Raw genomic sequence first — 20747 nt, forward strand, 5'->3', positions numbered from 1 at the left:
TGTAAATAGGGAGAAAAAGGCAGAGGGAGAGAGATGTAAGTACACACGTTTATGACTATTTCTAAATCTATCAGTGAATGTATCTTTATAAATCTGGGTACTTACAGATACTTTTAATTCTAATTCAGTCCCTCAGGATTTTTATAAAATAGTGTTAAAAGACAAATTTTAAAAATGATGGCCAAGATGGTGAAGTAGGAAGACCTTGAGCTTACTTGCTCCAAAGGGCACACCAGAATTACAATTACATCTATCCAGAGAATGACCTTATAATATGAGTAAAGATTTTCCATGACTATAGATATAAAAAAGGGACAACAGAGAGTTGGGTAGGAGGAGCCCAAACCCCACATTGGGCTCCTCAGCCTTGGATCCTTCATTGTGAAGATAAGCCCTCAGAAGGTATGGCTTTGAAGGCCAGCGGGGCTTGCATACAGGAGAACGGGAGGACTCTAGGAAACAAAGATCCCACTCTTAAAAGACATACACAAAATCTTACATACTCTGAAACCCAACACAGAGGCAGTCATTTGAAAGGAGACCAGGTCAGACTCACTTGCCTTCCAGGGAGACAGGAAGCAGCTGAAATTCTCCCTGGGGGCATAGACAGTGGCAGCAGCAATTTAGGGTGCTTGTTCTACAGTCAGGACGCTGGTGCTGATAAATGCCATCTTGGAGCCCAAATACGTAGGCAATGCTTAGGCTTAAGCCGAAAGGGGATCTTCCTTAAGCCTATCAGCGTCTGGGACTTATCCCCCCTGCAACTGGTCTGCCCTAGTCCTAGGATACCCCAGGCCAAGCAGTGACTCACAGCAGGACCCAACCCTACCCATTAATGGGCTGGCATCAGCCCTGGGCCTGCCTGGCTATGCAGCCAGCTGAGCCAGGACCTGGCCCCTCTCACCAGTGGCTACAAGCCTCTGCAGGAGACAGGGCCTGATAGCCACCTGGGTCAGGAACTAGCCCCACCTACCAGAGGGTCCACAGTGGTCAGTCTTGCCTCAACAGAAGATCCCATGCAGCCAACATAGGGGGCATCCCTAGAGAATATAGTTCAGGTGATCAGAGAGGAGTGAACTGCCAAGCCCAGTAGAAAGTCTCTGACATCAGGCCTCTACTCCAAGATTAGGAAATGTAACTGATGCAGCAAATACATAGATATAAAAACAGAATTAGGCAAAATGAGGCAATGGAGGAATAGATTCCAAATGAAGGAATAAGACAAACCCCAGAAGAATAACTAAGTAAAGTGGCCCATAGGCTCTCAAATTCTTGCATTTGAAAGGGGAAAAAAAAAAAAATACAAAATAGTACATCAGTAAGGGATCATAGAATTTCTGTGGCTAAAATATACATTTAAATAGGCAGATACACAAGGATATGCCTAACTTTTAATCAGTGATAATCCATGGGTTAAGTCAGTTTCCTGGCGGGCCTTTCAAACTGTGTCTCCCCAAAGTTTCGAGACTACACTATCATTGAACTTGTCAGCAAGGTTGAAAATCCTGCTGTACTAAGCTTCTGATACCTGCTAAGTGTGTTTCACATTTTCCAAGTATTTTGGAAAAGGAAACTAAAGTCTGCAAACCAATGTTTTCAACAGAGCTTCACATGTAAAAATGTAGATTTAGACAGTAGACAAATTGGAGGTTACAGCTTTAAGGTATCCCGAACACTTCCCATGTTCTCCTTCACATGTGCAATGGCCACGTGCACCTAAAAACCTCTCAAGTTTCTTTCTTCAGCCAGAAGTTTGCTCCTGATCACCACCTGAATGCCCCAAATACGCTCAAACTCAACATGCCCCAAACTGGACTTATCAGCTTCCTTTCCTTTTCAGTGTCCCAATCTATAGATTGGCACTACTGCTTACCCAGTCTTCCATCTCAAAAACTAGGAGTCATTTTTTTACATTCATTCTTCCCTTCCCTTATCCAATCAGTTTCTAAATCTTGAATTCCTATTCACCATTCATTTCTTCCCCTATCAACTCTGCCTTATTTCAGCTCCTCATCACTCTTCATCTGGACAATTCCAAGGGTCTTTTAAGGTTCCTTGCCTCTAGTCTCACTGTTCTCAACTCAGCTTTCACAATTCAATCAGAAGGATTCAAATCTTTCCCTCCATGCTTCATGCAAAGGCATGCAGAACCCCTGGTTACCATTCTAGCCTGAAGTCTTGTCATTTTTCACTTCTTAATGGTTAGCAATACTGAACAAGTAAGCTTTCACTCATGGCAGTGAACTGGCCCCAAGCTTTGTCCTTATATTTGTTTGTTTGTTTTCACCTGCATAGAAAACTGGTTCATGACATAGCTCCAGATTTACCTTTGCATGTGAACCATCCCCTGGTTCCTCCACACAAGCTGAGGCTCACCTCCCATTTACTCCTCACACACTTCCATTGCATCCCCATCGTATTTCATTTATCGTTCCTAGGTTCCTCAAGAATACAGATTATGTCTGTTCTTTGTTGGGCTCTAGTACATTAAACAGTGCCTGGCACATAATGATGCTCAATAAATGTCTGGCTAATGAATGAATGCATTGCCTTAATTAGAACTTTCAACAAAAGCAAAATATAATTTACAACAAAATTTGACTTATAAACTTTAGAGTCACAAATACATTGAATCTCCTACTGGCTTCACTTAATCAGAATATTTTAAGAACGTAACTCTCTAACTTGAATATGTTGAACTTTTGGGGAAAATATGGTTTGCAACTGTAGTGGATTATCACATAAGTACAGTAAATTATTGACACCAACACATTTATTATCTCTGCTGTCTACATTGTGTCTTTTTGCTCCCTATAATCAGCAGAATGCCTTGTATATCATATTTGTTATCTTTTGCAAGACACTGTGTGTGGGTGCTCTAATGTGTAATTTGCCCATGCGAAAGTGAAAGTCACTGCTGGAGAAAAATGTAGGCAATGTCTCTTCTTACCTTTGGGGAAAAAAAATATGTTACATAATTGGTCCCAAACTTTGAAGAAATTTTCTAACTTACACTTTTTTTCTTCCATGTTATTGTGACTGAAGTTGGTGCAAGACTTCTAGCAGATGCTCATTCATCCATTCATTTGTTCATCCATTCAATGAATGTTTGAGTACCTACCAGATGTTGTCCTAGGTGATGGGGTTGCAAATATGATTGAGATAGAATGCCTGTCATCATAGAGATTGAGGTCTACTAAGAGACAAGCCACTAAAGAGACAGTTACAATAATAAGTATGATAATAGGTAACCTGAATAAAGCTGAACTACCACGTGGCCCATTTCGTCAGAATGGTGTCCCACTGGGTATGGCCTACATAAGAAATTCAATCTAAACATTAGAAAATAAGTTATTTTTCTGTGTATTCTTAGAAAACACCATGAGTGGTTGTCCCATGAAGCACGTCAAAACAGTCTAAAAATCTTCTCTACCCAGCCATCCCCCGTAGCTGATATCACTATAAGGCAGCTGCCTTCAATCTTCTTTTCACCTCATCCCCATTTGGCTTATTTGCCCTTTCCCTGCTTCCTCTTTTGTTGTCTGTCCCTCTTCAAAAATCTCTCTCTAAAAATTCAGACTATTCTTGGTCTTCTCAGTTTCTCTTTCCTTTTCCTCCTTCTTTTTCAAATCTGTTCTTTTCTTCTCCTCCCTTTATGTTTGTTTGTTTGCTTGTTTGGACTGTGCAACTTGAATCCTACACCATAATCTGGCCAAAACAAGAGTCAATATAATAAATAACTCAGAAGCTAAGCAAGGGTAGGGGAGTGAAGGAAGCTGTGACCATTCATGCTTTAACTTTTTTTTCTCCATCACAGTAAGAAATCATGATAACCCATCATACCTTCCTTCCAGAGGTGGGATTCTAGGAGCAAATTAACACATTCCAGTATAAACAAAATGAAATGGAACAATGATTATTAAACTCCTTAGACCTAGACACTTAAAATTATGAAAAAATCATTTTGCTGCTAAAATGGAATGGATATTATAAAACAGATAACAACAACAACAAAGAGAATTCTAGATAGCTTTTTTTATAGCAATTTGTCTTAGGAAAATCTGAAATGAAAATATTTGGTCCTGGACTGAAAAGTAGCTGTCAACTTGGACATATTCTAAGTTCAAAAGAGACTAGATGGGTCATGCTGTGCCTTTGTATTAGTAAAAGAGTCAGTCTTATGCTGACAATTTGTTCCTCTTAAGCTTGGAAACATTTTATTGTGTTATCACAAAGTAGTTTTGAAATAATCTAGTTCAACGTTTAGCTTGGTGATGAAATCCCTTCCGTAACGTGCTTGATAAACAGCCATTGACCTTCCTCAGGGTCAATCTTGAGGATGGGTTAGGGTGACCAGGAGAGGGTTCCTCATGAAGAAAGTATTTGAGAATTGCATCTTAGAAGTGGAGTAAGGTGTGAGCAGATGGAGAAGGGAAGAAAGGACATCCCTAGGTAGAGGAATTACATGATAAAATGGGAAACGGATTGAAATACATGTTGTATTTGTAGAAAATCCAGTAGCTTTATATTGCTGAGTCACAAGAGTTTAAGAAAAATATGTAGTGGAAATAAAAGTTGGAAATATATTTTAGGAAAAGTGATGAATTCTCTAAATGCCACTGCAAGGTGTTTGGAATTCATCCTGGAAGCAATGAAGAATTCGGTCCAGCTAATTGTGAAAAGCCTTCTACAGTTTTTTAAGTTGGAATAATTCTTCTTCCCACTGGAGAGATAAAAATAAATGAGTGAATAACTAAATGAATCACCTCCAAAAGGTTTTTGGTTTTTGTTTTTTGGGGTTTTTTTTTTTTTATGTAAAAGGAAACTTTATTGTTCCATTTGGTACAGACCTGGAGAGGGCTCCAGAAAGAGGAAGGCAGCTGGGCTTGGAAGGCTCCTTGTCATGCATGAGGATGAGTCTTTTCCCGGTCCATTCTGTGAAAGTTGATCAGGTGGTTGCCCAGTGGTGATTTACACCCTCCAGGGCCACATCTTCATGCCAGAAATGGAAACCTAGAGAGATGAGTGTAGGTCCACATTTGCAGGTGGATCAGACAGTTCATTGATGGCCTCCACTTTGATGGAAATAATTTGGGCAGATCTGGCAGCTCATGGTTGGTTGACAACAAGGAGTTAACCACAAAACAAATAGTGTTAGCTGTTCTCAGAAGCTAGGATCCTGCAGAGAAGTGGTCCTGGAGGATGGACTGGAGAGGGGTTTGGAGGGTGGTCTGAGTCCCTGGGTGTGTTTTGTCCAAACACTGGTGAAGTGATCTAGGACTAGTAGGCATTCAGTGCCTTTGCAAATAAGATATGTATGCCTTTAGGATTACGTTCAACTCAATGAAAGGAAGAAAGAATAAGTAAATAAGACGTACTCTATCGGAGACTTCTCTCCAGTTTTCAGACTCATTGGCTAAATTCCCACTGTCATTTAGTAGGGTGTGTGTTCAGATATCTGAGATTCTATCAACATTATGACCATCAATTCATTCCATTTAATTATTTGAAAAGATCTTTTCATTCTAGGACTAAATTCAGAGACAAACTACCTGAGGACCAGAGATACTCTAGTAATACCATGCCTTTAAAAAAAAAAAATTCACATGTATTATTTCTGGGTTTTCTAGACATTTTATGGGGTAATTATGGTAAGGATAATTATTGCAATTTTAGAAAAGTGGAAACTAAATCTAAGATACTTAGATGATTTGATTATGACCACAGAGTTAGGGAGGGGAAACCTAGGATGCAAATCTAGATATTTCCAGTTCCAAGGCTACTGCTTTTTCTAAAATATTGCAAGAGATGACTGATTTGTTACATGTAGAAGGAGTTCCCACTGTGGGAACAAGAATGGGTTTGATCCCCGGCCTGGCACAGTGGGTTAAAACATCTGGCATTGCTGCAGCTATAGTATAGGTTGCAGCTATGGCTCAGATTCAGTCCCTGGCCCAGGAACTTCCACATGCTGCCGGGGCAGGCGTGAAAATTAAAACAAACACAAAACATAGAGTCAGCTGTATGAGGAAGACACAAAATGAGGCCCATCAGTACAAAAGAACCATGCATATATTATGTAAATACATTTTTTCTACATCTATATTGATAAATCAACCAAGTGCATGTATGTGACAAAGCAATCTACAATGTTAAGTACAACCAGTGTGAGCAGAGATTAACTAATACTGCTGAGGAAATTATTATTTTCGTAGGAAATATTCTTGACTTCTATTTGTCTTTGGAGATGTAGCACAGGAAATTTGCCTGAGGAGGAATTTTGAGAAACAAAGGATGCAGACAAATTTTAAGGAGGTCAGAGGAGTGCTACGGAAGAGAAATGCCCAAAGAAATGTTAATAGCACAAATGTATTTTAGCTGTGGACGGTTATTTAAATGGAAATTTTCTTTTATTTTAAAGTTTTAACTATGATTAAGTTTTCAAAACCTGTCTTGATTATTCATCGTGATGGGGCATATGTCTTTAATTTCCCCTACCAGCTTTGTTGGCACAATCTCTCCCACATCCTTTGGTTCACTTCCTCCATCCTTCCCAAGCAGCATCATTCCCAGTGCTGTGTGTGTAAGAGGTACTCACTAAATATGTGCCCCTGATCTAGGTCTAATTTAGCTTTGTTTTCCTGACAGCAACTATAAGTGCTATGAAGTGGATGGAGAGGAGAAGAAGCAATGAAGTTCCCAACTAATAAATAGGCTTTATAATTAGGCGCTAAGTAATTGATAAAGGTTTGTAATTCAATATAGTTGCTTATAAATATTCAGCTAATTAGTTATAATTTTATAACACAGAGAATTACTAAACAGAGGCCAAAAACAAGTTCTCTGTTAGCTAATCTTCTCAAGAAGCTTAATCTTCCTCCCTCCTCCCTCCCTTCCTTCTCCTACCCCTTTCTTTCTCTTTTTCTTTAACATAATATCAGCTTCATATAAGATAAGGGTAATAATAGGACATACTAATTGGTGGTGCTGTGAAGATTAAATGAGATGATCCATATAAGGGGTTTAGCATGTTCTCAGCAATGTCAGTTTATTTTGTGATAGGTGGTCTGTTTATATTGAACCCTTATTTTTGCCAGGCACTAGCCTAAGTGGCTTACATGAGTTATGTCTTTTCATTTTCTCACTCTTACTTGGAAGATGGAGCCACAGTCACAGAGCTAGTAAATGGTAATGGTAATGTTTGACCCTAGGTAGCCTTGTTTTAGTTTCTCAATTCTTAGATATAGTGCTTCTTAGTCTGAACACCTGTGATTTACTCCTTTTCTCCACATGCAGCAAGAGCAGCATCACTATATTTTTCAGCAGAATTTCCAGATATAGCAAAAGCTTAGGTACTCTGAGATACTTGAATGCGGTCCTTCTGCAATAATCAGAGGTGAGAGATTTCACATTAATACTGAAATCACTGAGAGCTCCAAATTTAAATTAAAATTATGTTTACACTTACCAATAATAGGTGCAATTTATTATCAAAAATGCAGTTTGAAATATTCTGGAAGTAAATGTTAAACATTTATTATTTAACAGAATAGAAGACAATTGTTATTTTCCCTTCATGGCTGTAAAAAGGGCTCTTGATCTGGTGAAAAATTTCACAAAATTATGAGTGTTTTGAATGAAAGAATCAGAATCCTTTTGTGGGTTTTTTTGCTTTTTGTTTTTTTTAATGACCACACTCATGACATATGGATGTTCCCAAGCCAAGGATTGAATCTGAGCTTCAGCCGGGGCAATGCTGGATCCTTTAACCTGCTGTGCCAGATTTGGAATTGAAACTATACCTCCGCAAGGACCCAAGCCACTGCAGTCGGATTCTTAACCCACTGCACCACAGCAGGAAGTCCTTGATTTTATTAATATACGGAGCTCAAAAGTTAGTACTTATTTCCAGTGCTAGAGAAATAGCCAGTATATATTTTTTAAAGAAACTGTAATTAAAATTTTAGTATGATATGTTGAAGCTCTTATTTGAATGGTAAATAGTTAAAAACAAATTGTTATATTGATAATAATTTAAGGGACAATATTGGATTTGTCCAATACTTTAAAGGGAATTTTTCCCTTTAAAGTAGATTTATGCCTGACTAATCCTTTTTGACAATATCCCTGGCAATGTTGTTATTTTTCTTGAAGTAATTGGTATTTACAGTTTTTCATTAGCCTTGCTAACATTTAAATCCACATACCAACACTTACTGTTTTAGGGTGTGTATTTAAATAATAGGAAAACAGAAAGGTGAAGTAGTGTAGCTGTGATCCAGGAAGGTCTGTGCCTTAAGAGAAAAATGTCTGTCTCATTCAGAGGACTACTTAACTTAAAAAGAGCATGTACCCTTTTAAAAAAAAAATCATTTTCTATCATGGTTTATCATAGGACATTGAATGTAGTTCTCTGTGGTATACAGTAGGATCTTGTTGATTATCCCCTCCATGTATTATAGCCTACATCTGCTAACCCCCAACCTTCCACTCCATCCCTCCTCCAAACCCCGTCTCCCTTGGCAACCACAAGTCTGTTCTCCATGACTGCGAGTCTGTTTCCCTTTTGTACATAGGTTTATTTGTGACATAGTTTAGATTCCACATGCAAGTGATATCACATGGGTTTTGTCTTTAAAGAGGGCGTGCAGGAGTTCCCGTCGTGGCGCAGTGGTTAATGAATCCGACTAGGAACCATGAGGTTTCGGGTTCGGTCCCTGCCCTTACGGATTTGATCCCTGGCCTTGCACAGTGGGTTAAGGATCCGGCGTTGCCATGAGCTGTGGTGTAGGTTGCAGACGTGGCTCGGATCCCGCGTTGCTGTGGCTCTGGTGTAGGCCAGTGGCTACAGCTCCGATTCGACCCCTAGCCTGGGAACCTCCATATGCCACGGGAACGGCCAAAAGAAATAGAAAAAAGACAAAAGAAAAAAAAATAGAGTGTGCAAATGTACAAAACATGTACGGATTATGTACATCCTGCTCCCTGCATCCAGCCCTGGACCCCAGCCTTGGACAGTGTCTAGCACATAGGTGGATCTCAGTATTTCTTGGGTGCGTCAGTTCTTCCTAATCAATGGAACACTAGAAATGCGATTGTATGTATGTGTTGAGAAGGGTGGTTTTTAGATGGAGAGACTACTTCATTTCTGCATTAACAAGCGGAGCAAAGTTTGTAAAATAAAGGTCTAAATGAAAAGGGCTTTGAAAGTAAAATATTATTAAAAATTCAGAATCCAAACTTGGATGTGAATGGTAAATTCAGGTAGTGTAACTATTTTTTACTGTCATCTTTTCATATACTTCCTTTAGTAGACATTGACTATTATCTCACGATATGTCTTGGAAAAGTATGTATGAGTTAGTGGGAAAGAAAAAAATGATAAGTGAGCAATGCCCAGGTACATCTTCAAAACAAGTTAGAATTCAAAAATATGGAGCTCCCGTCGTAGCTCAGTGGAAATGAATCTAACTGGTATCTGTGAGGACGCAGGTTCAATCCCTGGCCTCCCTCAGTGAGTTAGGGACCCAGCATTGCTCCAAGCTGTGGTGTAGGTCGAAGATGTGGCTCAGATTCCGAGTTGCTATGGCTGTGGTGTAGGCTGGCGGCTACAGCTCCGATTCGACCCCTAGCCTGGGAACCTTCATATGCTGTGGGTGTGGCCCTGAAAGGACAAATAAAAAGACCCCCAAACCCCCAAAATATGTTTTATTCTCCCTTAAGGTTTCCCATATCTAGCAATTTTGGTATTTCTATAGGAAACATCATCTTGCATGAGGAGAGAAGGTATTTTAAACTACATAGACAATTCCATCTTGTCATAAATAGATTGTATTCTAGAAGTTCATTTGAAAGTTAATTTTTTAGAAGTTATAACCTTTTTTCCATGGAAGAAATGTAAGAAATAGGATTTAGATTCCCAAGGTGCCAGAAGGTGCCATGGCTTGTCCAAGCAATTTAATGTTTAAAAGCAAGCGCTCTGGGATAAGAAAGTGCTGAATTCAAATTCCACCTCTCTAAGTGACAGTTACCTCCCCTATAAAATGGTGTTAATCATAACATTCACCTCACTGAGTCTATGTGGATTAAGTGACGTAATAGGTTATCAAGTGCAGGGCATGCCTCCAAGCAAATATTGCTCAAAAAAGGAGCCATTGTTATCTACCAGTGTAAGAAAGTCTACTAAAATCCATGCTGTCACTGAAGTTATAATGTCTTTATTGTATCCCCTTCCTTTTCGGGCCCCAGACATGGGTTATATTTAAAAATGATCCATGTGGAGTTCCCCGTTGTGGCGAAGTGGTTAATGAATCTGACTAGGAACCATGAGGTTGCGGGTTCGGTCCCTGGCCTTGCTCAGTGGGGTAAGGATCTGGTGTTGCCGTGAGCTGTGGTGTAGGTTGCAGACATAGCTCGGATACGGCATTGCTGTGGCTGTGGCATAGGCTGGTGGCTACAGCTCCGATTCGACCCCTAGCCTGGGAACCTCCACATGCCCCAGGAGCAGCCCTAGATAAGGCAAAAGGACAAAATAAATAAATAATAATAAAAAAAGTAAAAGTGATCCATGTAATTCAGTTCTGCTCCGCCTCCATCAGGACAGATCTCCTTGCCATTCCTCATGTGCTTGTCTCTGGGGGAAAAGAATCCATATATTTCTTTTTTTTTCTTTCAAGTCTCATCTCAACTGCTACTTCCTTTAGAAAGATGGATTTTTCCTCTCTGGAGCCAGAATTAATGAAGAAAAACTCCAAAATTGAAGAAGGAGCTAAATGCTAAGCAGAACTAGTTCTAGAACCAGAAGAGACAAGTAGACATGGATTTGTCTGCTTTTTGGGGTGGGTGGGGAAGGTGGTTTAGTGTCCTGGATTAGGATAGGGCTCTTTCGTTAGTAGACAAGGTGAAAGCCCTCATTAGGGATCTGCCAAAGTAAACCGGAAGAGACTGAAGTAACACAGAGATTCAGGTGGAGCTGTGCAAACTGTGTAAACTTGACAATAAGCCTTATTCCTTGATAGAATTGCACTATCTAACACAGGGTTTTAATTAGGTGTTCGTTAACTGACTTGGTTATTTGATTAGAAAAGAGAAAGGGAAGAAGGAAGGAGCATATTGCAAGCTAAGTTATATAGACTCGAAACTATGCTCAAGTATGTACACGGAAATAAAACGTCATTCAATGTGTAGTTTTATATACAGTAAAGCAGCTTGTTGCTTTTAAATTTTAATTAAAATTAAAAATTTTTGCTCTTATTTACCATTCCCCATTTAAGAAATAACTCCAGATTTTATTTCAAACCATCATTATGGATACCCATATCCCTCATGTGGTGATTTAGAGCAGAGCAGCCTGGTGGGGAGAGACAAAAGCCTTTAGTGGATGTTAACAAATATGACGCTTAAATTATGGGACTTTTAAATTTGCACATACTGGGAAAACATGTTACCCTTATAACTTTCATGGCTTAGGTGTACTTACAAAACAAATTAGGTGACTTCTCTGGGAGCAGGAGGACCAAATGAAAACTTCTATCATCTTATTTTCTATTTTTTTTTTTTTTAGCTCATCCATTATATTGACAATTCTGACTTTTCTAAGGAAAGAATTTTCCACTTTTTTTTTTTCCTTGAAGGGAAATTGTTAGCAAAGACTAAGATATATTGGTACCCACTATATTCAGAAGATAGTAGTTTCTGGCTTTGTTCCAGCTCTTCCATTCAGCACATGGCTTTCCCAAGGGAACTGTTCTACTTTATAATTATGCTGTTATGAGCAACCGCTTCAGCCAGGTGCAGTGGAAATTTTTATTCCTTTCATGAATGCTAAGCCAGCCAACCAGTGACGCATGAGGTTGCATGTATTTCTATGAGTGCCAATTTACACGTACACTTTTAGGTTTTGTCCTTGAGCTTCGTGCTTTTATTTCTATTAATTCTCTTTGGCTTATTTCCTTTCTTATAGTTTTAGTCCTACTTCCATATGTATCAAAGGTGCCCCATTTAAACTTCTAACTTATATCTCTGCCTGGAATATTCAGATACATATATATCTAACTGCCCCTGAACATCCAAACTTCTGGATCCAACAAACAGCTGTCATAGTGTGGTTTATAAAAAGAAATATGTATTTGGTCTCTGTCCCCATTCCTGGCACAGAGCTCCTAAATCCTTGGAATTTCCTAAGTGATGAGAGCAAGGGGTATCTGTTGTTATGTTAATGAGGTGACTTTTGGAAAGCCCCTGGGAACTTTCTTGTTTTTTTGTTTATTACTCAATGAATTTATTACATTTATAGTTGTACAATGGTCATCACAATCCATTTTTATAGGATTTCCATCCCACACCCGCAGCACATCCCCCCACCCCCTAAACTGTTTCCTTTGGAAATCGTAAGTTTTTTCAAAGTCTGTGAGTCTGTTCTGCCAAGAAGTTCATTGTGACCTTTTTTCAGATTCCACATGTCAGTGATAGCATTTGATGTTGGTGTCTCATTTTCTGACTGACTTCACTCAGCATGATAATTTCTAGGTCCATCCATGTTGCTGAAAATGCTGGTATTTCGTTCATTTTAATGGCTGAGTAATATTCCATTGTGTATATGTACCACATCTTCTGGATCCACTCCTCTGTCGATGGACATTTAGGTTGTTTCCATGTCTTGGCTATTGCAAATAGTGCTGCAATGAACATGTGTCTTTGTGAGTCATGGTTTTCTCTGAATAGATGCTCAGGAGTGGGATTGCTGGATCAAATGGTAGTTCTATTTTTAGTTTTCTGAGGAATCTCCATAATGTTTTCCACAGTGGTTGGATCATTTACAATCCCACTAACAGTGTAATAGGGTTCCTTTTTCTCCACCCTTTCTAGCACTTATTGTTTGTAGACTTTTTGATGATGGCCATTCTTGCTGGTGTAAGATGGTACCTTCTTATAGCTTTGATTTGCATTTCTCTTATAATGAGTGATGTTGAATATCTTTTCATGTGTTTTTTGGCCATCTGTATGTCTTTGGAGAACTGTCTGTTTAGATCTTCTGCCTATTTTGATGGGGCTGTTTGTTTTTTTGGTATCGTGCTGCAGAAAGTGTTTATGAATTTTAGAGATTAATCCCTTGTTTGTCGATTCATTTGCAAATATTTTCTCCCATTCTGTGGGTTGTCTTTTCATTTTGTTTAGGGTTTCCTTTGCTGTGCAGAAACTTTTAAGTTTAGTTAAGTCCCATTCGTTTATTTTTGTTTTTACTGTCATTACTCTAAGAGGTGGATCTGAGAAGATGTTGCTGTATTTATGTCAGAGAGTGGCCTATGTTTTCTCTAAGAATTTTATAGTATCTGGTCTTATATCTAGGTCTTTAATCCATTTTGACTTTATTTTTGTGTGTGGTGTTAGGGAGTGTTCTAAGTTCATTCTTTTACATTTCCTAAGTGATGAGAGCAATGGGTATCTGTTGTTATGTTAATGAGGTGACTTTTGAAAAGCCCCTGGCAACTTTCATATGCCCTAGGTGTGGCCCTAAAAAGCAAAAAAAAAAAAAAAGCAAAAAAAAAGGCAATAACCTGTTATTAGCATGTTTTTATTTTTTAATAAATAACTTATTCCCTATGTAATACATTAAATATATACATGATTCCATTTTTAGTCCTTGCTTGGCTAAACTTGGTATACTCCCATCTAGCAATGTTGAAAATTACTTTTTTCACAAACATTTCTTCTTTTTCATTTGGTAGGCTGTCACTTTGAAAAAAAAAAAAATGATTTCAAAGTAACACTTTTCATGCTACACATATGCATCCACAATATTGGACTTAAATAAAAAGTGACAGGACTTCCAAGCTTTACCTTTTTTTATGTTAGCTTTAGATTATTGGGAAGGATAGGGAAGAATCCAAAATCACAGGTAATTTAAAACAAACATTGATTTTTGAATTTGCTCCTTCATTGTGTGAGATTATTTCCGAGATCACAAATGTCACTTTTATAAAGTAATAAAGCCATGCTGGGGAGAGCTGACTGAAAGAAAGGAGAAAAAACTATATAGTTTCTCATTTTAAAATGTTTTTACTTTTTTATTATAGAAAATTTAGAAAATACAAAAAGGAGAAATAAGAAGAAAAAACACTTTAAATTTTATCTTTCAAAGTTGGTGTCTTTTAACCTTTAGTATATTCATTCTAATGTTTTATGTGTGTTCACCTTTAGGGATTTTCATAGTTGTGTATAAGCAATAGCAAACTCTATTTAGTTTTTATTTTTTACCAGTACACATTATATTTTTCCTATATTAATATAAATTTCTCACAGATATAGTTTCACCTCTCTGCAAAACATTTCTTTGGGTTGATGTTCCATAATTCATTCCATTATTCCTCTATGGCTAGAAAATTAAAGAATCCCTAATTTTTCATTATTTCTCATACCACTTTGTATTTCTATCAGTGATATGTTGCCTTTCTCTATGATTCTATATATCCTTGGGAAAGCAAATCCTACGAATAAACTTGAAAACAAATTTTTTTCTCAAAGCTGGAATTTTCCAGAGATGGTAATGGAAAGTGACAAAATTCTTATTGTTGAATGTAGAGCTATATGGTTTAGAGAGATAATATCAAATGTAAGTGATTTAGTACTTTAAAGTCAGTATTTATCAATAGCCAAATTTCAAAAGCATTATCTAGAAATTTATATATAAAGCAGTGTAACTTTAAGAGTAAACGTTACATGAAAATTGTATACTTTCTAACTTAAAAAGTATATCTGATTACGTTTTTACTAAATACCTGAGGTTGAATGTTGTCATGGGAGTTATAAAGTAAATTCCAACAAAAAGACTAGTGGGAACCAATTCTGTCCCTCACAGGCTCTGCAATCCATCCACAAAAGGACCAGTCTGGGACATGATGTCAATGAAAGAAAGGTAGACTGATGAATTGCATTCCTTTTCTGTCTGGGGCGCTGAGTCCAAGCAAGGTTACACTGTTATTAGTTGAAATAAAATAGCTGGAAACAGAGAAAGTGCTATTGATCCTTTCATTAATAAATCACCAGTAAAAAATGCAAGCTCCTTGAGCTGCTGGAGGGAAATTATGATATCTCATTTCCCATTTGCCTCCTCAAGCAGAGCAGGACCATTCACTAAATATGCAAAAGGGAAGTTTCAAATCCAAATTGACTTCTAACATCTTTTTCAGAGAAAGTTCCCTCTCTGTAAGTTCACCTCTAATGACAAACAGCCTTGAGCATAACTCTTTCTTTTAATTTCTCATCCTGTGTTCCTCTTCTTTCTTTTATACCCCCTCCTCTTGCTCCTCCTTTTTGCCTCATTCTCCTTCTTATTCTTTATTGAACATGCTTTCTTTGGGAGAATGCAGCAAGATATTTCTGAAAATAAAAACCAGTTCTTAAAAGGCAAACAATATAGAAGAGAACAAAAAACTCTCTCTCCTCTGCTGCTTTTTCCTGACAGTGCAGATCGAGTCGACTTCTAGACTTCTGTCAGCACTGGGTCTCCGGTGGTATCTGGGTTGCTAAGTCCTGGTGAATAGACAACACTACCCTGGCAGATGAACTGATCCAGGACAGATTTTTAACCTTAGCCAGTGAGTGAGCGACAGACATTGCAGGTTGTTAAGGAGTATCTGGCTGTTCAGCAAATGTCAGCAGGTGATTCAGGCAACGGTAGTTGCGTGCTTGTCACGGTCCAAAGATACCACACATGATAGATCATAGGTTTTGTCATGTTAGTGAGGCACAAAGGAATGAAATTTAAGAGCTGGTAGAAGGTGCCAAGTCACTGGGACTCTGGCACAGCCATACGACTCCTGAACACAGGAAAATAGAGTGAAGAGCAAGGCTAATCCAAGTTTAGAAGAAAATCCTTAGAGAAATATATACTTACGGTTATATTTATTGCCCAATATTGTTATGCAAATTGTGCTATAATTGTTTAATGTTCTACTGCCTATTTAGAATTCTTAGCAGGTTTTAAATTGATTGGGACCTCAATATGATTAAAATGAAAATCTAACTAGAAATAAATGTGTGCACACTGACTTGGCAGAATATTTTGGTATAAATATAATAAACAAATCACAATTAGTTTAGGTTATATGTGTGGCCCTCTGGACCAGAATAATTTTTAAAAAGTTAGTTAAAAATATAGCAAGCTTCAGATAGATTCCTCTATACCATCACAGGTCAATTAATTTCAAAATATGATTATATTTACAAATAGAAATAAACATTGGAGGGTTATTAAATTACATGTAGTTCTATATCTTTTGGTTATACAAGAATGAATTGTGGAAGGTGTACTACTTAAATGGTGTACAGAAAATTTATTTTAGTACCAGTCTAATGTGTAATCGTAGACAAATTATGTCCCCAACATGAGTTGTTTTTGCGAAAAGACCAGCCAACTAACCCAGCACCAAGTTTTCAGAATCAAGGCTATGGTGACTTACATCACACTGAGTCATTTCCTAAGGAAGATGGATGTTGGTAATTGCTAACACATGTTTAGGTGATACTGAAAACTCTTGGTTACTTTGGCAACATAGTTTTCTTTTATTCAATCAAATACTGACTATGGGGAGGAATCTTAAGTGTACCTTGAGGGAACTGGGGCAAAGTTTGTGGATGGCTAGAAGGCAAAGGGTATTTCATTTTATTTTTATTTTTAGAATAGAAATGAGAATATTTTTATTTTTTATTTTTTACAATAGAAATGAGAACATCAATAAAATGTTACTAATATTTCAGGCTTAGGGATTTTGTTAGCATAGCACTTAGTTTGTAAAAAGAATTCCCCCCCTGCAAGATATCTTCCTCCTCCCCCTCTTCAAAATAGAAGCAGATTCCCGTTAATATTCAAAAGTCAGTATTTTCTAATGGAGGAAAATAAAAATTGCCTGTATCTATAGAAAAGAGCAGTTTTACTTGCTTGAAAAGTTTTTGTTTTATATATAGGCTGAACAAAGAAAAAGTCAAGCTATGGTCTTTCTTTTAGTAATCTATAAGTGAACATAAGTCAGATTTTGATAGATAAATACTGAAAATGTTCTATGCAAGCTTGAAAAGATCATTATTTGTTGAGTGTACGATTCTTAATTATATTTCTCTATAATTGAGTTTATTAATTGTGTTCTGTAAAACTTCTCTGTTGCTAGTAATTGATTCAACCTATCTACTTTTAAAAGAAATACACTGAAATCTCCAATTATATTTGTGAATTTTATCAAAATCATATAATTCCATAATGGTTACTTTATATATTTGAAGGCAATGTATGTGCTTAGATGTAAATGATTATCTCTTCCTGGTGTTCTTTTTATTATTTCAATATATGAAATCCCTCTTTATTAATAATTTTGCTTATAATTCCATTTTTATTATGTTTGTCCCAATTTTTAATAGGTTCTTATATTCTTGGAGAATATTTATTAATCTTCATTGTTAAACTTCTGCATTACTTTTAAGGAGTCCATTATACATGCATCTAGCTAGATTTTGTTTGTTGTGTTTACTGATTTTTTTAACTTATATACATCATTTTATGTTTTTACTTTATTTTTTCTTTTCCAGAATTACTCTTATGTGTATGCTGGAGTCTTCCAAGCTATAAACTTTAATCTGATTTTTAAAGCTTCTATTTTGTTATCTTTTTTTTTTTAATATATTTTGTTACCTTTTTAGTCTATATTTTGGATGAAGTTTTCCACATCATCTTTGAATTTCCTCATTTTCTCTTCATAATACTTCGGATTGGAGTTTATCTTATTTTAAATTTTCAGTTTCACTGAATTTATTTGATTACTTCTCAGAATTTATAATTTGTTCTTTCAGTTCACTTGTCCTTGCATAATTTCTTCATGTTTGTTTTATAATTTCTTGTTTGCACTCATGAGTGCTATCTCTTTCTTGTGCTCAGTCACAATGCTAAACACAGTATGTTTAAAAATATTTTCAGATTGCCTTATTTTCTTTTCATCTCGACTGAATTTCTCAGCTATTTTTCAACAGTGTAGGCTATCTGCCTATTCATTATTTACAGGCTTATATTGAGTGGAAGATTTTTATTTCTATCTCACCTGTGTTTACCCCCTTCTTTTTGGCAGTTTTATAGCTGTCTTCATCCAAACTCGTTAGAACTGTCAAACTAGAACTAGGTCTTGTATTTGTCATTCAGGGCTCCTGTTCCTCAGAAATACATGAGACCTGAAAAACCTGGTCACTAAGCCAGCTGATAATAGCCCAAGTCCTGACCTCTAGGCTATGTTTGCTAGTTTCTTGCTTTCCTCCTTTAATGTAAGCTTTAACCTCAGGCAGAGTTTGGTTACGGATTGACCGAACTTTAAATATGATGAAATTTGTTTTATTGCCTAAGCTGGCAGGGATCACTTTAAGTTTCTCATACTTTCTGACTTGGGAATTCTGAGCTGGTCCTGACTTCTTACAGACTTAAATTTGGCAGACCCATGGTTGTCTTCTGACTCCATCCCTATACAGAGGTGGTTGTCTTATTTCAGATCTCAGCTGTTTCTTTTAGTTTTCTTTTCTTTTTCCCCCCTACATTTTTGTCTTCCATTGCTGTACCTTAGAAGAAACAGGTCTCCAAACATAGAGCTATGACACTATATCGTCTATAGCTGCACTATGCAATATGGTGGACATCAACCACATGTGGCAATTTAAACCAAAATCAACTAAAATTAAATAAAACTAAAAATTCATTTTCTCAGTCATATTAACCACATTTCAAGTTCTCAGTAGTCCCTTGGGGCTACTGGCTACCATTTCTGGTAGTGCAGATAGAGACCATTTCCAGCATTGTAGACTGTTCTCTTGGGTGCCCCCATCAACAATATGAAGCTAAATATTGAAAACAGGACAAAAAAAGGCTGCAGATATTTACCCTATTTTAAGGTTGTTGGAAGCCCTGAAGCTTACTAAATTATTGTAATGGGTCAAATGTAGACTGTGCAAAACTAGGACTCTGAGTCCATGTGTTTTCTTTTCAACAGCACATCTGTAGTAGCCTACTATGAATTTTTCTCTGAAGTAGAATCTTGTGATTTTTGAACCAGAATACCTGAGAACAAATCCCAGCCCTGCCTCTTGCTAAGAACATGATCTATGGCTACATACCTAACTTCTCTGAACTTCCGTTTTCTCATCTGAAAATTAGGATAATAGTTATTTTGCCAACTCTGTGTGATCTTTGTAGTATGTTTTATTAAGGTGTATTTCAGAATTAATTAAAAGGTGACCTTTCATATTTAAAATTTAACATTTCTTTAAATCTTACTTTTTTTTTGTATTTTTAGGGCCACACCCATGTCATATGGAAGTTCCCAGGCTAGGGGTCGAATCAGAGCCACAGCCACACAGGCTCTGAGCCATGTCTGTGACTTACACCACAGCTCATGGCAACCCCAGATCCTTAACCCTCTGAGCGAGGCCAGGGATTGAACCCGTGTCCTCATGGATACTAGTCAGGTTCATTAACCTCTGAGCCATGACAGGAACTCCTAAATCTTACTTTTTATTGTGTCTTCTCAAGTAGCATAATGTTTATTCTGATCCTATTTGTATATTAGAAATATCCATGTCTAGTTATTTTAATAGAGATATTTTTCAGTAGTGAGAAAAGTATAATAATTTCCTTCTCAAACAGGTACACCTATGGATGACCTGGTCATGTGGATTAAAGGGAATTAACGAAGGTAATAAGACTGGCATTCTACTGCAGAATTTATCATTTCAGGCCTAGAAAATGAGGTATACATGTTTCTGAACCTAAACCTAAAAAATTTAAATCAAGTTTTGCATATATTACACACTGTGACTCATTTTTATTAGGCATAATCAAGCAAACCATTAGGCTGAGTGCTGAAACCATAAATAAGATTTTACTCTAATACTCCATAAGCCAAAGAGTAATCTTTACACTTGTACAGTTTAGTCAGTGATTTTTTGTAGAACATCTTAGAAATATTTTATTGAGGCCTTTATGTTTTAAAATAACAGATTTTTCAACATTGAGATCTGTATAGTAATTGTAAAATTTCTATATTCATTCCTGAATTGTTATATTTACTTGCAGGAAAGGCAATCTTTAATTGTATAATAAAATGCTAAGCTTGAGGGGATATAAGTAGTTAAATATTGGCAATTTTTAACTGTTCTATTTGTCCTACTTTAAAAAAAAATCTATCTTTATAATTGTTTGGTCATTAAACAATGTTTATATCTCATATATGAAATTAAGTCATACATTTAAAATTGACTTACCGAAACTCAATGTAATATGTTCATCACAAATGAGGTTAACTGAGTGCAGAAAGGTTACTTTTCCCAAAGTGGGTTTTAAATTTAAACTGTACCTACCCTATAGCTACTGTCTTTTTTGTAATGAGGTTCAAGACAGAGTCCTAACCATAATGTTGGTTATCTAGTTCCTACACCACACTAAAAGTTTTTACTGTTTACATTGACTGAATGTGGTCTTTTTGGCCCCACCCATAGCATGCAGAATTTCCTGGGCCAGGAATTGAACCTGCACCATAGCAGCAACCTGAGCCACAGCAGTGACAATGCTGGATCCTTAATTTTTATTAGCATTTTCAGAAATCTGTTTTATACTCTGTTAATGTGGCACCAAATGAATATTTTTTGTAAACAATTTATGAATAATGCATCCCTCCCAGAAGGCCTAACTATTTATTCCCTGTTAAAGTAACAAGCAGCCT

General features: G+C 37.0%; 1 protein-coding gene across 11 annotated transcripts in view; it reads left to right on the forward strand.

Annotated features, from left to right (window-relative positions):
* MRPS30 (mitochondrial ribosomal protein S30) overlaps nucleotides 1-20747 on the forward strand; it is a 248226-nt gene that overhangs the window by 29028 nt on the left and 198451 nt on the right. For 9 of the 11 annotated variants that reach the window (XR_014831225.1, XR_014831227.1, XR_014831222.1 and 6 more), the window contains one exon: nucleotides 19673-19721. The exons of 1 other annotated variant lie outside the window; for it this stretch is intronic. Coding sequence is in view for 3 of the 10 variants with exons in the window: in XM_021076951.2 (XP_020932610.1) it covers nucleotides 19673-19716 (44 nt within the window). In the remaining 7 variants the exon portion in view is untranslated. Of the gene's footprint in view, nucleotides 1-14857; nucleotides 18698-19672; nucleotides 19722-20747 lie in introns of those variants that run through there. One more of the 11 variants, XM_085002194.1, reaches the window with a different exon arrangement.

This window comes from Sus scrofa, chromosome 16 (assembly GCF_054392235.1).
Source record: "Sus scrofa isolate SSC_HxYL_T2T_F1_AM1 chromosome 16, Sscrofa_HxYL_maternal_Yorkshire_Landrace_v2.0, whole genome shotgun sequence".
Taxonomy (NCBI): Eukaryota; Metazoa; Chordata; class Mammalia; order Artiodactyla; family Suidae; genus Sus; species Sus scrofa.